Here is a 13,781-nt window from a genome sequence, read left to right on the forward strand (position 1 = left end):
TCCCATCCTCCATCCATCCATCCATCCTACTACTACTGGTCCTGGACACCACCGACACACAGGCTCCTCTCTGCCTCGGCAAGGTCCTGGTTAGAGGAACGCATGGAATGGAAATGCACTCGAACCGCCGGTAAAGATGTGTTCCACTGGTGAAGGTAAGAAGGTAAAGCGTGGGGTTTCTTTCTCTTTTCTTCCGTGCCTTTTTACGCGCGCCGAAAAGCCGCACCAGTGTTCTTCTGTCCGCGCACCGGTTGGTTTGTTTTACCGGGAGTGAAATGTGAACAAAACGGACTCGTTCTAAGCAGTTGAGCGAAAAATAAACTCGGATCAATTGAACGTTATGAACACGGGATTATTAAACCGTCAACCGAGTGTGTCGGGTGAACGGACCCATATAGCCCAGTCGTTCTCAAACTATTTCGTTACAAGGACCCCCAAATTGATATGTATTCTATTTGACCACGCGGACCCCCATCTTTTTTTGTGCCAGGCAGAGACCCTTAGAAAAGAAAATGTATGTTTAAAATGTTTCAAAAATAGCAGATCTACAAGCTCACAGTGACACACTGTGAGCTTGTAGATCTGCTATTTTTGAATAGCATACAATATGGATAAAGTGGTTATAATTATTGGGACGCCATGTTATAACAAATTTTACTGGGGACCCCCTGGTACCCTCCCAAGGACCCCTGGGGGTCCCCGGACCCCACTTTAAGAACCAATGCCATAGCCTATTTAAAACAAATGGACGGGATAATAACTCCCTTTAAACGCTGCAATTAGTTGCCTATTCTTTCACATTGGACTTGTGTGTAGCTACGTGCTTTTCTATGTGTGCTAATTAGTGTGGGTATTCAGCAGACAACAGATCTGTTATTTTTGGCAGGTGACACCATAGTACTACGGAGTATAAATCAGGTTTAAGTCAACTCAATAGTGTTGAATTCATCCAGGTGATAAGGAGGGGGGGGGGGCAGTGGTGGAAAAAGTACTCACATTTTCACTTCACTTCACTTGTGTAAAAATTCCGTTCACTATTTGGTTTATGGCAAAGCCTTGTCTTAATATAAATTCCAGGATGATATTGTCACTGTATGATTTTTTTTGTTCTGGACACAAACATTATAATTTAATCACTTAACGTAGGCTACTTTATTAACTGAATATTGCCGATCTACTGTAAGTAAGCTCACAATTGTGACAGCGTCATGAGCTTGTAGATCTGCTATTTTTGCTCATACTAGTGATGACTGATGAGTTAGGACCCAGTTAGGAATGGGAATCCAAGCTCGTCAACTGAGCTTGTAGATCAACTATTTTCACCGTCGTACGACGGAGCTCAAAGCATTATTCCTTCCAATGATGTTATCAGCCTATATACTATCTTTTCCCAAAGACACACAGAGTATAGGATGTATCAATGAGTGACAGGTCCATGTGTCTGCGCACATAACAGAAGCACCCTGATAGGCAAGTATTATGCAACACGGACAAGACTGGAACAGGCGTTGACCTTTTCGTGCGTTGAAGAGTGCCCACTCTTCGCTCTGTGTGCTCGAGGAGGCATGTAGGACGAGATTTATCTTCTCTCATATCACAGGAGTCCGTCTGTTGCCCGGGGTCATCTGGAGCTCCATCTGATTCTGAGCGCTGTGCTCTTCCTCTGCTCTCTCAGCTGTATGTATGTGTGTGTGTGTGCGGCGCATGTGATGTGCGTGCGTACTTACGTGTGCGTGCACTGTTAAGACCATATACTACAGCTGACAGGACACACACAGACAGACACACACACACACACACACACACACACACACACACACACACACACACACAAAAGAGAGAGATCGGTGTGGGGGTGGGGGGCTCAGAAAGAGAAGAGATATATTGTGGATGTGACTGGAAAATCTAACTCCACAATGTGTGATGCCTTATGGGTATTATATTGCCCCAATGATGTGTCTTCCTCTGTTGGCGGTGAGCATTGAGCTGGGCTCGGGGGCATTCTTGAAACAATAGCCACGTGGTTTAATAGAAAAATCTTTCATACTGTCACATCCCTCAATCACCTGTGTCCCAAATCCCCCAGTCCCACCCTCATCACTTGCTTCCTAAACCCCTTTGTTGGTTTTCATTTGCCACAGAAGCAATTTCTTTTCCAGCGCCGTGCACAAATGTCATTATCTCCAACACGTTTGCCACCGAGCTGTTTTGTCTTGGTAACGAATGCACTTGCTCTCCGGATTCGTGGCTCTTCAGACCTGGCAGATGCACATGCAATGTGTATTGTAATGACCCGATTCCCTGAGGTTTGTAAGTACATTGTAGAGGTGAGACTAGCTATTGTATGCAAAGTCACAAAGTCCACTCACGGCTGTTGACAGAATATGAAGGATTGCGGAAAGAGAAAGGGGCACTTGCACATCTATTTACATTAATCCGTAGAGACTCAGAGGAGACTGGGTCTCCAGAGGGCCAGCGACGGAAATAAATGGTCTCAGATGACAGGAAAGCAAAAGAAAACCAGTTGCTGGGGGTGTCTCATACACAGTAAAATCCTGAGTATTTAACAATTCGTAACTCTGAGAGTGTACAAATGTAACCAAATGGAGTTAATGGACCCATGCTGATCCATTTGGTAACATGTGTACACTCTCAGGGTCAAATTGACACTGAGAGTGTGTATGATGAACTATAATCAGCCAGCTGTAGACTACAGTACATGGGAAGACTGGCTAGTGGCTAATTTATGGATTGTTGTTGGACTACTGGACTTACTTACTTTTTGGTCAACAATGGCAAGAAGTTTCTCATTGTCTGCAACCATTTCTGTCTATAAATGTTTGCATTGTGACAGTCTCAGGACTGATGACAGCAGAGGTTTCAAAATTACAAACGTATTTTTATTTTACAAATAGCCATACAGAGATTCACATGCTGCTTGCCATGCTGTGGTACTGAATCTAAAATCCTGTTGCTCCTTAGCAATTCTCCTAAGTTTGTGGAGATGACTGATTTATCCTGTTGTGTATCAACTTCCTCATGCACAACAGGTGAGTAGCCACACCCAGTCCAATTATGGTTTGACTCAGGCCAGGTGTGACTGCTTAAATCAGTCATCCTCCATCCATCCTATATGCATCTTCTTATTTCCCAATACAAACGCATAAAAACACACAAATGTGAGAAATAGATGTGCTAAAATAAGCAACACATCTCTATCATCATGGCCTTTTCAGGTTCATTACTGACAAGTAAATGATATTACAGAGCAGCTCTGTCAGTTTAAAAAATAAAAATAATAATCCATCCCCACCCCACCCATCTTTTTATTTTAGAATTGTTTGTGATGTCAGCATCTCACTCCTTTCACCCACAGAGTAAATATCTTTCGTTTGTTTTGCACTGCTTGTGATTAATGGAAGATCAAAGGCATATCTCTGCTCTGCGTGATATATTCCTGAGGATATGAATCTGCCAGGAAAACATAAACATCATTAATGAACAAGAGCCAAAAGAGGAGAGAATGACAGAAACATGGTAGCGAGGCAACAGGGGAAGTCAATATTTAGCTCAATTATTTATATTTGTATATTTACCTATTACTTTGATGCTGGTGATGGATCGGGCCACTCTGAGTGATGGCAGTGTAGTAGTTAGTGCTGAGGTGTGATTATGTGCCATCAGTCTGGTACAGATGGTCTAATGGATGCAGTCACCTTTTTCTAAATCCATTTGGAAAATCACATCACTTGTAGCCCAGTGGCAAAGATGTCAGCAGTCCACAGCAGGACCCCTTCACTCATCTAGATGAGGACAGCTATATTCAGGGTTCGATTTGCTGGGGTGGGGGGTCCATGCCTCTGCTTTTGATATCACACCCTCTGCCTCTGGTCATTATTTTTCCTCACCAGTGGGGATATGTTTTATCCCTGCTTCTGGTCAAATTGAATTAAATACACATTTCCTTTTGAAAAAGTGTTTATGTTTGATCATATTTTAACTTTGTAATTAAACGTGTATGTCAGGGTTCCCCAATTACTTTTCCCCAAAGGCCAAATTATGTCTCGGGTACCAAGCCGAGGGCCAGGGGCATTGTTTCGCGCGCGCGGGCGTGTAGTATATTTCATAAACATAGATACAAATCCGAAATCGAAATCGCAAAAAAAAATGTATTCGTTTTTTTTCTCTAATCGAGCTAATTTGACAGTGTTATTTTAGGCCTGGGATTCTTAAATCCTGTGTTGAGGGTCACACAAGGAAAAAATGCACAAAATAAGTCTGCTTGAAAAGTACAGATTAACAGCAGCCAGCTGTACATACTGAAAATCTAAATAAGAATCAACAATTTACTTACAGATGTGTTTGTTAGTCTGCTTGAACAGTAATACAGATATTATTTAAAAAAAAATTAAAAGAAGAAAAAAATTAAAGAAAAAAAATCAATTTTTTGTTATGGACAGTTGCCTCTCTTATGGGCCGCCTATTGGGGAACCCTGGTGTATGTTAACCACATTAACCCTGGTGTCCCTATTTTGGGCAACTTTTCAACATGTTTCAAAATGTGTCAAAATTCAAATATATACATATCATGACACGTGAGATTGTAGAACGGCTATTTTCGCTATTTATCGTACAAAGATGTAGTAATAGGGGTTAAGAAAATGTCCCATCCTATTGTTTTTACGCATCAAAACCGGGCTATCAACTTGTGTTAGACTTAATGCAACTTATATCTTAATTCATTTGATTAAATGCACTTAATTATCTAGAAGTGGAAAAGGGAGAATGTTGGTATCTTTTATGAGAGTGGGGCGGCAGTGGATTAGGGGGTAGAGCGGCTTTTTGGGAGCCGGACGTTTTGATTCTCTGACTCCTCCGAGCTGTGTGTTGGAAGTATCCTTGAGCAAGGCACTCATTAACTGCTCCTAATGAGCAGGTTGGTGCCTTGCATGGTTGCCTTTGCCATCAGTGTGACAAAGGGGGTGAGATATCGCCTTTACTCACAACTTGTCCCTTACAGGTTAAGAAAGGCAGAATAGATAGATAGATAGATAGATAGATAGATAGATAGATAGATAGATAGACACAGACAGACAGACAGACAGACAGACAGACAGACAGACAGACAGACAGACAGACAGACAGACAGACAGACAGACAGACAGACAGACAGACAGACAGACAGACAGACAGACAGACAGACAGACTCTATTCTGTGCTATTCAGAGTTTCTTTCTCAGCAGCACTTGACCAAATAACAGGGAAATACTCCAAACAAGTGACGGAACAACATCACTCATGACAGAAGATGGAAAATAAGCAGAGCATTTCCTTGAAATTGCAATGCCCTTTCCCATCATCGAAACAATCTGATCCATCTGATCAGACCAAGACGTATCATGTCTGTATCATGCTCAGTGTCATGGTCAGTATGATGTTAGTATCATGGTCAGTATCATGTCAGTATCATGGTCAGTATCCTGGTCAGTATGATGTCAGACAGACAGAATTTGGAGGTCAGTGTGTAGCTGTGCTGTGCAGCTAATGTCAAATGTAAGTGTGTTTGGATGTCAGGGTGTAGATGTATGCAGCTGATGTGAAGTATGAGATCGTTTTATTTTGTACTGTATATTCACACTTTGCTCTCCAGGTACAGAATTGGAGAGCACTGTGAATAAATATTCATCTCTGCAAAATCAAGTTGTCTGCTGGAGTCTGCCTACCTATAGCACCGTCCTTGACACTCAAGCTATATAGACTATTCTACAATGTGTACCGCATACTGTAAACGCATAATGTGAAATGGTGTTCCATTGTTGCGGTGTGTGTGAATGGAAAGTACATTGTAAAGCACATTTGAAAGATTGGAAAGGCTAGAAATTGTGCTATATAAAAGCAGTCCACGTAACATTTTAACATTTAGGATAATGTTTCCTTAGTCAGTAGTTCTCAAACTTTTTCGTGCGAAGGACCCTCAAATTGATATATTTGGCCGCGAACCTCCAACTGCAGATGTTTTGTGCCAGGGACCCTGGTTGCTGTATATAGCTAAGATGACACAGATGCCTTCCCGGTTTTAATGGGTTAAAATATATAGCCACTCTTAAGGCCTTTACACACCACAGGTGATTTAGTCTTTTGCAGATAATGGTAGCCTGCCGTGGTAGTTTACTGGCAACCATACGATACATTAAGAGACATTAAATGTTGCTCTTACACAATTTATCAGGAGATCAATAATCATTGAATTCTGAAATTAGACCAAGTAATTCACTAAGTTTTTGTAATTTCATGTTGTCTATAGCTTTGTGTCATTCTTGGTGTCGGCCTTATTAGCGTCATAAAATGTATATTTGCTGAGATTTTCCGGACATCACATGATGAGTGCCCCCCATGCAAACCCAAACTGTTTACACAAATTCTAATAGTTTAAAACCACTAACGATATATTGCTGGCTGCGCACCACCATGCTGTATGTGCTGAATCAATGAATATCCATTCTCCTCACCCTACCATCTCCCCGGAGAGCAACCTTCTTTGATTTAGGCATTTATTTATTTGTTTATTTATTTATTTCATGAAATACTGTAAATTGTATGCTTTAAACGCTGTGCTTCTCTGTAATTTCAACACACACTGAAGCTTCCTTTCTGTACAAAGTGTGAGGAAGGTTCATTAATGTCAAAGTCAATGTGTTTTCTGTCTTTGGCAGTGTCCGAGTGGAAGATGTAGGGCCAGAGGAAGGGGGTGCAAGATGGAGTGCTCCTGGAAGGCTGTACTGCTGCTGGTTTGTGCGTCTCTGGGGGTCCAGTACACGGCCATCCGCACCCTGAAGGACTCGCTGTCGGGCCCCTGCCAGGGATCCTTCCACTGCCAGACCAGACAGCACCGAGGTGGGACTCTTCAACTGCAATATCAGCCAGCCACGCACGCCGCCAGGCTCAAAACACACTGCAAGGGGCTTTAATTCTCACAGAATTCAAAGCGCAGCATAATATTATATTCAGACATCTATTGCTATACATTCATACATCATGCAAAATCGATTGCATTATGGCAGCACACTCACTAGCAAATCACCAGCAGAGGGCATACATAAACATATCTGCACTATAGGATTTCAGCATAACAACGAGTGAGTAGTAATATTTCAGTAGCTATGGGCGAACAGGGCCGTGGGTTCTGAGGAAGAGGATGGCACCGTGCCACCACATTGAGCCTGAAGCAAAGAACATAAGAAAGATAAGAAGATCAAAATGATAAATCATTAAGCAAGGGAATTCCCATTACACTATGAAGAGGGTAGGATAGAGCTATGTAATATCTGTGATTCATTTGACAATTACCCTCCAATTTATCTCCATTAATCCTCTCTCATCTGGTCTGTGTGCAAGAGTAACACATTCCCTTGCAATCAACCATCATCAGCAGTAATTAAAACATGTTGGCTGTCTGTGCTATATTTAGAGATCCACCACTTCATAACTCCAAGAAAGCAACAGCAGACAAGCATCTTGCTCATGCTTGTTTACCTTCTACATTATTTAGGTGTTATTGGCTAGATGCTGTATTTGACCCTCCCGCAGTGTGAAGGTGTGATCAAAACGGAGGTCCCTTAATTACCGTTTATCTGTGCCTTAATGTACCCTGCCATGAATAGGAAAAATAAAAAGGCCATAGTACCTAATTGCTCATGTTCAGCAGTGAAAAGAAACATGAACATAATTATATTCTGTATCGTTGCTTGTTGCACTGTTTGAGTGTTGAATGTTTAACCACAATGGAAACAAGCCTTTGACTTTTTTGTCTCATCCATTTGGCGTTTTGAACTCGATGTACTGCTGTACTTCAATCAATCAATCCATCAATCCATCAATCCATCAATCCATCAATCCACCAATCCATCAATCCATCAATCCATCAATCCAAGCTGTAAATTTAATCACAGTAGTTAATTATTTTACAGCGATCTAAACTAGGTTTTGTATATTTAAATACAACTGCAATAGTTGTATTTGGTCTCCCTGCTTTTCTATTGAGACATTTAGATCCTGTGGTAGGGTATTGGTTGGCAGGTGGTACTGCCTGAAGGTCAAAATTCAATTTCTCCCCTGAGTAAATAGGTTTGCTCTATTAACTCAGTGGTGAAAATGTCAGCACTTGTGCAGGGGCCCCGGTTTAAAATCTAGGGTAGGACATGAAAGTGCAGCTTTAACATTAGCCTCCTTAGCAATACCATAGAGTTCCACGCAAACAACAGCATAAAAATAAAACAAAACCCATTGTCTACATGAAAGTGACTGCAGTGGCTTCCAGAGTGTGGCAATCGTTTTTCTTGGCTGCCGTCAGGCCAGCAAACAAAAGGCGTTTCTTAGTTTGTGGGAGGCGTAGCAGGGAAAGATAATTGAGGATCAAGACGGACAAGGAGGTATATAGTCACAGACAACAGTGTAGAGAGTTTGGAAGTTCCCTTCAAAATGTCAGTCATAGTGAGCTCTGATGTACCCTTTGGTTGTATATTGATTGATCGATTAATTGAGTGATATAATTTTTTTACAAAAATGCATACAGTATACTTGAACATATATTTGTAAATATCTGTCAAAAGGATAACACAACAAGCTTGATAACTTATTTCCATTGTGGTCCTTTGAGTGCAAATGTGTGTAAACTGAGTGTTTTTTTGTTTTGTTTAGTTTTTTGTTGGGGGGAGGGGTGGGGGTTAGCAGAGCACAGAAAAATCTGTAATGAATACATTCATACAATTTCAACGTACTAGATTTCTTGATGTTATAATTTGAGGAAATGAAATGGCTGACAGATAAAGATGAATGACCTTTACTTCTCATGGACAATGTTCTACCAAGATTGGTAGTACAGATCTACAGTACAAGCTCACAAACTTGTCACTATACGATGTGTGATTTGAAGCTAGTGTTGCATAAAAGGCTTTTGGGGCTGCCCTTGTGCCACAGCTTGTGCATCGACCACTTAACCGCAACGCCTGCAAACACAGGTTTGGAAGCTGTGTTGCATGACATCCATTCTCTCCACCCTCACTGTCCTGTCTAAATAAAACATCAAAATGCCATAAAATAATAATAAAAAAAAAACACAAACATAGGGCATTCCCTTCTTTCCTCTCTGCTTTCAGACTCCAAGTGGAGAAGCCCCTGTGATGATGGTTGGTTGCCCATCGAGTCATCAAGGAGACACATTCTGCTGTTCGCCACCACTCGCAGTGGTTCCTCCTTCACAGGCCAGCTCCTGAACCAGCACCCGGGGGTCTTCTATGTGTTTGAGCCCCTCTACCACGTCCAGCAGGCCTTCACTAACTCCAGCAGCAGACTGCGTCGGGCCCTGGACCGCCGAGCCCTGCTGGGCGCCTACAGGGACCTGCTTCTCAACCTTTACACTTGCGACCTCCGCTTCATGGAGAATTACATCCGCCCCGAGCCTCAGGACCACGTCACGGGCGCCTTCTTCCGCCGCAGCTCCAGTCACGCCCTCTGCTCCCCTCCAGTATGTCTGGGAGGTGAAGAGGAATCGTTCAGTGGGCAACCTGATGAAATCTGGTGTCCTAAGAAGTGTGGGGCACTGAACCTCACCCTGGCCTCTATGTCGTGTCTGTCCAGGGGACACATGGCTGTAAAGACGGTGCGAGTCCCAGAGGTGGCAGACCTGCGCACCCTCACCGAGGACCCTCGTCTGGACCTCAGGATCATACACTTGGTGCGGGATCCCAGGGCCATCCTCGCCTCGCGGATGGTGGCGTTCTCCGATCAGTTCCGTGCCTGGAAGATCTGGAACGCCACAGGACGCCAGCCCCGGTACGTGGACCTGTCCCAGATCACCAGTACCTGCAAGGACATGGCAGCCTCGGCGGCAACAGGTCTTAAAAGGCCCATGTGGCTACGAGGCCGCTACCTGCTAGTGCGCTACGAGGACCTGGCCTTCAACCCCGAGGACAAGGCCACAGAGATCTACAGGTTTGTGGGGTTGGAGATGGAGGACAGGGTGCGCTCCTGGATCGCACAGAACACCAACAGCAGTGTATCCTCTCCATCAGAATGGAACTACAGATACTCCACCAGCAGAGACTCTAGAGCGACAGCAGAGAGCTGGAGGCTTCGCCTGGGCTTTGACATAGTGAGGACTTTGCAGAATCTGTGTAATGATACCCTGGTCCTCCTTGGCTACAAGCAGGTTCAGTCTGCAGCTGAGCTCAGAGACATGTCCCATAGTTTAGTTGAGCCCTGGACATTTCAACCTGGGTTATGAGTGTAATATATATTTGATCAAAACAAGCACCAATAAGTTGAAGCTCACGGTGCAGCAGTGTGGCTATTCGTTCATGCGCCTTTCCAGTTTGTTCTGCGCATGCACCGTTCGTCCATGGATGTCTTGTCCTGCGCATGCACCATTCGACGTTCTGTTGCGCACATCCTCTGTCCGTCCATGGAAGTTCTGTCCTGCACATGTGGCGTACATCCATGGACGTATCGTACTGTGTGTGCGCCGTTCATTAGTGGCCTGAATTTGCCATGAATACCTATGGCCTTCTGGCCAGTCCCGCGGGAAAAGGGTCAACCCGTCGTGGCATTGTTTGATTTCAGTGTTGTGCTTTTTGCTGTGATACTGCTGTATGAATGGGATTTAATTATTAACTTATTTTTTAATACTGCAGATTTGAAGTCATTTTTGATACCACAAATGTGGTTTTGTTCTGAACATTAAAAGTGCCCCTTGCAAGGATGTGAGTTGCTAGAGCACGTAACCATGCAGTTTTAAACAGTTCTGTATTGATTAAAAATAAAGTGTGTTGCAGTTTGTGTGGAATCTGCTCAGAAATCATTCTGTATTCTTGGCTTGTTCAACAAAACTATGAATCCTGAACACTGCTCAGATCGATTGCTCAGATCGATTTACGAAGTGCATTTGCTATTTTTACTGTATGCTTTCATTTGATCTTACTCTTAGTGTAAAGGAACACTGCAGATGGGTCAGGTGCATTGTGAAGTTGTACAAATGTTCTAAGAGATGAGACCCACAGGAGATAAAGTGGATTATTTATAAATAATCATAGATATTAGAGCTTTTCTGCTAAGTGTGTCTAATGAATTTGGGAAAAGGCTTAAAAGTCACACGTCAAAGCAAATCCATGCTTGTGTACCGCATAGCAGCGCTGTTAGTAATGTCCACACACATTAAAGACTAACTAGAATACTAACGTTGAACATCAGCACACCATCACTAACCTTGGGTATATTTTACCCAGTGAAATATATTCCATAAAAAATACATCAAAATATATGAAAGTACAACAATACATGGCAAATTGAGGTGCTCTTCTTTAATGTTTCAATATAAAATATCAAAACAAATCAATACCATAATAAGACCGAATTTAGGCAAAGATCTGTGAGAAATTTGGGAAATATCACAACAAATCAATACCATAATAAGACCGAATTTAGGCAAAAATCGGTGAGAAATTTGGGAATTGTTAGAAAAGTGTTCATAAAGAATTCCTAAAAAATAAAATACAAATTGAGCTGGGAACTTCTTCTTTGGTCCACCCATTCCTGGGACATGTGAGCCATGTCCAGTGAAGGCACACAGTCTCCATACATGACTGACAATTGTGGGAGAGCCCACACGATTTTTTTTTAACTCTCTATCACTAGTTTCGGGTAAAAATCACCCAATCCTACCTTCGAACCTACCTGTAGAAAAAAAACAGGGATGGGGGCAGGGAAACAAGCCTACCTTCGATGATATCACAGTCACTGAGCAGCCTGAAGGCACCCAAGGAACCACCCACCTCAGACATCAGCAACACAATGAAAATCACATAACCATAATTGTGTGGGTGAAACAGCTTTGCTGATGAACAGTTTTTTTCATTCAGATAGTACAGTGTTAGAGTGACAGGAAAACGGGAGAGATAGATGAGGAGTGACAAGCATCAAAGGTCGTCAGGCTCGAGAATCGAACTTGTGACTCGCTGTCATGCTGCATTAGAGCCATGTGGTATGTGCCTTAACCACTAGGCCATCAGCACCCCTTGAAGTTTTAAGGGGAAAAGGTGTGGGATATATGTATGTACAGAATATAATTTATCTGTCTGTTGCTGCTATAATCTATACATTTTATATACCTACATAATTATGTATAATATGTCAGACTGGTCAAATCTGTCTGCAATCATGAATACCTTCTCAAAGAAAATGGAGAACAGGTGCTTGACCTGTAACCTGAGTGTTGGGGGTATTATATTAGCTTCTATTCCCATTATGTTTGGATTGTCTTAAAGGCAAATGTGATTCTCATTGATGCGGGGAAAACAATCAACATGATATTGACTCCAGATAACACCTGCTACTGTGGCATCTCAAGCTGAACGAAGCAAAGATGAAAAAGCCCAACAAATATATTTGTTTACATGAATGTTTAGAGTTTAGACTGTATGCAGTGGCTTTATGTTCAGGCTCTTCTTTAGCAGAGTATACCTCCGGCCCGGAGATTAGACAGCTGCGGGTACTCTGCCAGTCGCCCCATTTGTAATTGGCCTTTATGTCTAAACAGAGAAAGGAAGCGTGCCATCTCCAGACACCGCTCCATTTATTACAGAGTAGAGCTGCTCTCTTGAGATAAATGCTGGAAGTGGTTTTTGTGGAAGGAAATCATTGCATGAATCATTGCAGAGCCATTGATTGACTGATTCTAAACCCTTTCAAAATGTGAGCTTTGTATCCTCTCATCCCCCGGGAGCTGTGAGCACCAATGCCTAAAGCCAAAGAAAAGCACACCAAGATAGGAGGAAAGTGTGCAGTCTGAATGGACCAGTCATGATTCACTGAGGGGACTGTCCCCCCACCCTTCATCTGTAGCTGCTGACAACAGGGATATCTCTCTGCTGCCCACAGAATAGATCTACAGATCCAGCTGAATAGAAACAGGATTTAAGATGCGTGGAGGGAAGAAGGGCCGTCTTTCTTTGAACTTAATCTGCAAGGCTACACAAACGGGCCATAAAGCAAGGGTTTATGACACCCAGGGAGATGTGCTTCATTGGCTTTTCCATTCCCACACCCTGACACACAAAGCTGCAAGTAGCCTGAGTCAGCCGTCAGCTAATCACCCATCTCTTCTCACTCGATGCCGGCAACCACTTTCTGTCTCCTTAACCCTACTGACAAATTTGGGCCTTATCGACGCTGGCGACGAATGTTGCTATCAGATGCAATGCTGACAGTGGGAAGTGGAAATCTAGGATGTATGTGGGGGTGGATCAGCGGTGATGGATTTATATGTGTCTGTGGGTGTATGCGAGAGGGAGACAGAGAGAGAGAGAGAGAGAGAGAGAGAGAGAGAGAGAGAGAGAGAGAGAGAGAGAGAGAGAGAGAGAGAGAGAGGTCCAACGGAATACAACCACCTTAAAGACTACTAATCATATGTGTATTCCTATCTGCTGATCTCAGTGTACATACAAACAGAGCAGATACCTTTAAATACACTTTAAAAATGGCTGCTAATATCTTTTACATTTTCTACTTAGTTATTAAGTATTTTAACAGCACAATTCTTTGGTTTTGTACTTCCTCAAAGCTATTTTTATTTTTTTGACATATTTGAATGCAAACTTGCAATGTGACAGCTCTGTTTACACATGTATTCATTCTATTGTATGTGTACATTGCTTAGTTTTGATTGTTTCATTTCACACTTGCTTTGGCAATGTAAACAATGTTTCCCATGCCCTCGAATTTAATTGAAT

At 42.7% G+C, this 13,781-nt stretch overlaps 1 protein-coding gene across 1 annotated transcript; it reads left to right on the forward strand.

Moving 5' to 3' along the window:
- Positions 1 to 6,731: 6,731 nt before the first annotated feature.
- On the forward strand, positions 6,732 to 10,282 carry LOC308091968 (carbohydrate sulfotransferase 1; the record flags this gene model as incomplete). Its single annotated transcript, XM_080437742.1, has 2 exons — positions 6,732 to 6,894; positions 9,156 to 10,282. The coding sequence occupies exons 1-2, from the start codon at positions 6,756 to 6,758 to the stop codon at positions 10,280 to 10,282; spliced, it is 1,266 nt and encodes a 421-aa protein (XP_080293868.1). The 5' UTR covers positions 6,732 to 6,755.
- Between the last annotated feature and the right edge of the window lie 3,499 nt (positions 10,283 to 13,781).

The sequence above is a fragment of the Gymnoscopelus braueri genome, assembly GCF_963280865.1.
Source record: "Gymnoscopelus braueri genome assembly, chromosome: 9".
Lineage (NCBI taxonomy): Eukaryota > Metazoa > Chordata > Actinopteri > Myctophiformes > Myctophidae > Gymnoscopelus > Gymnoscopelus braueri.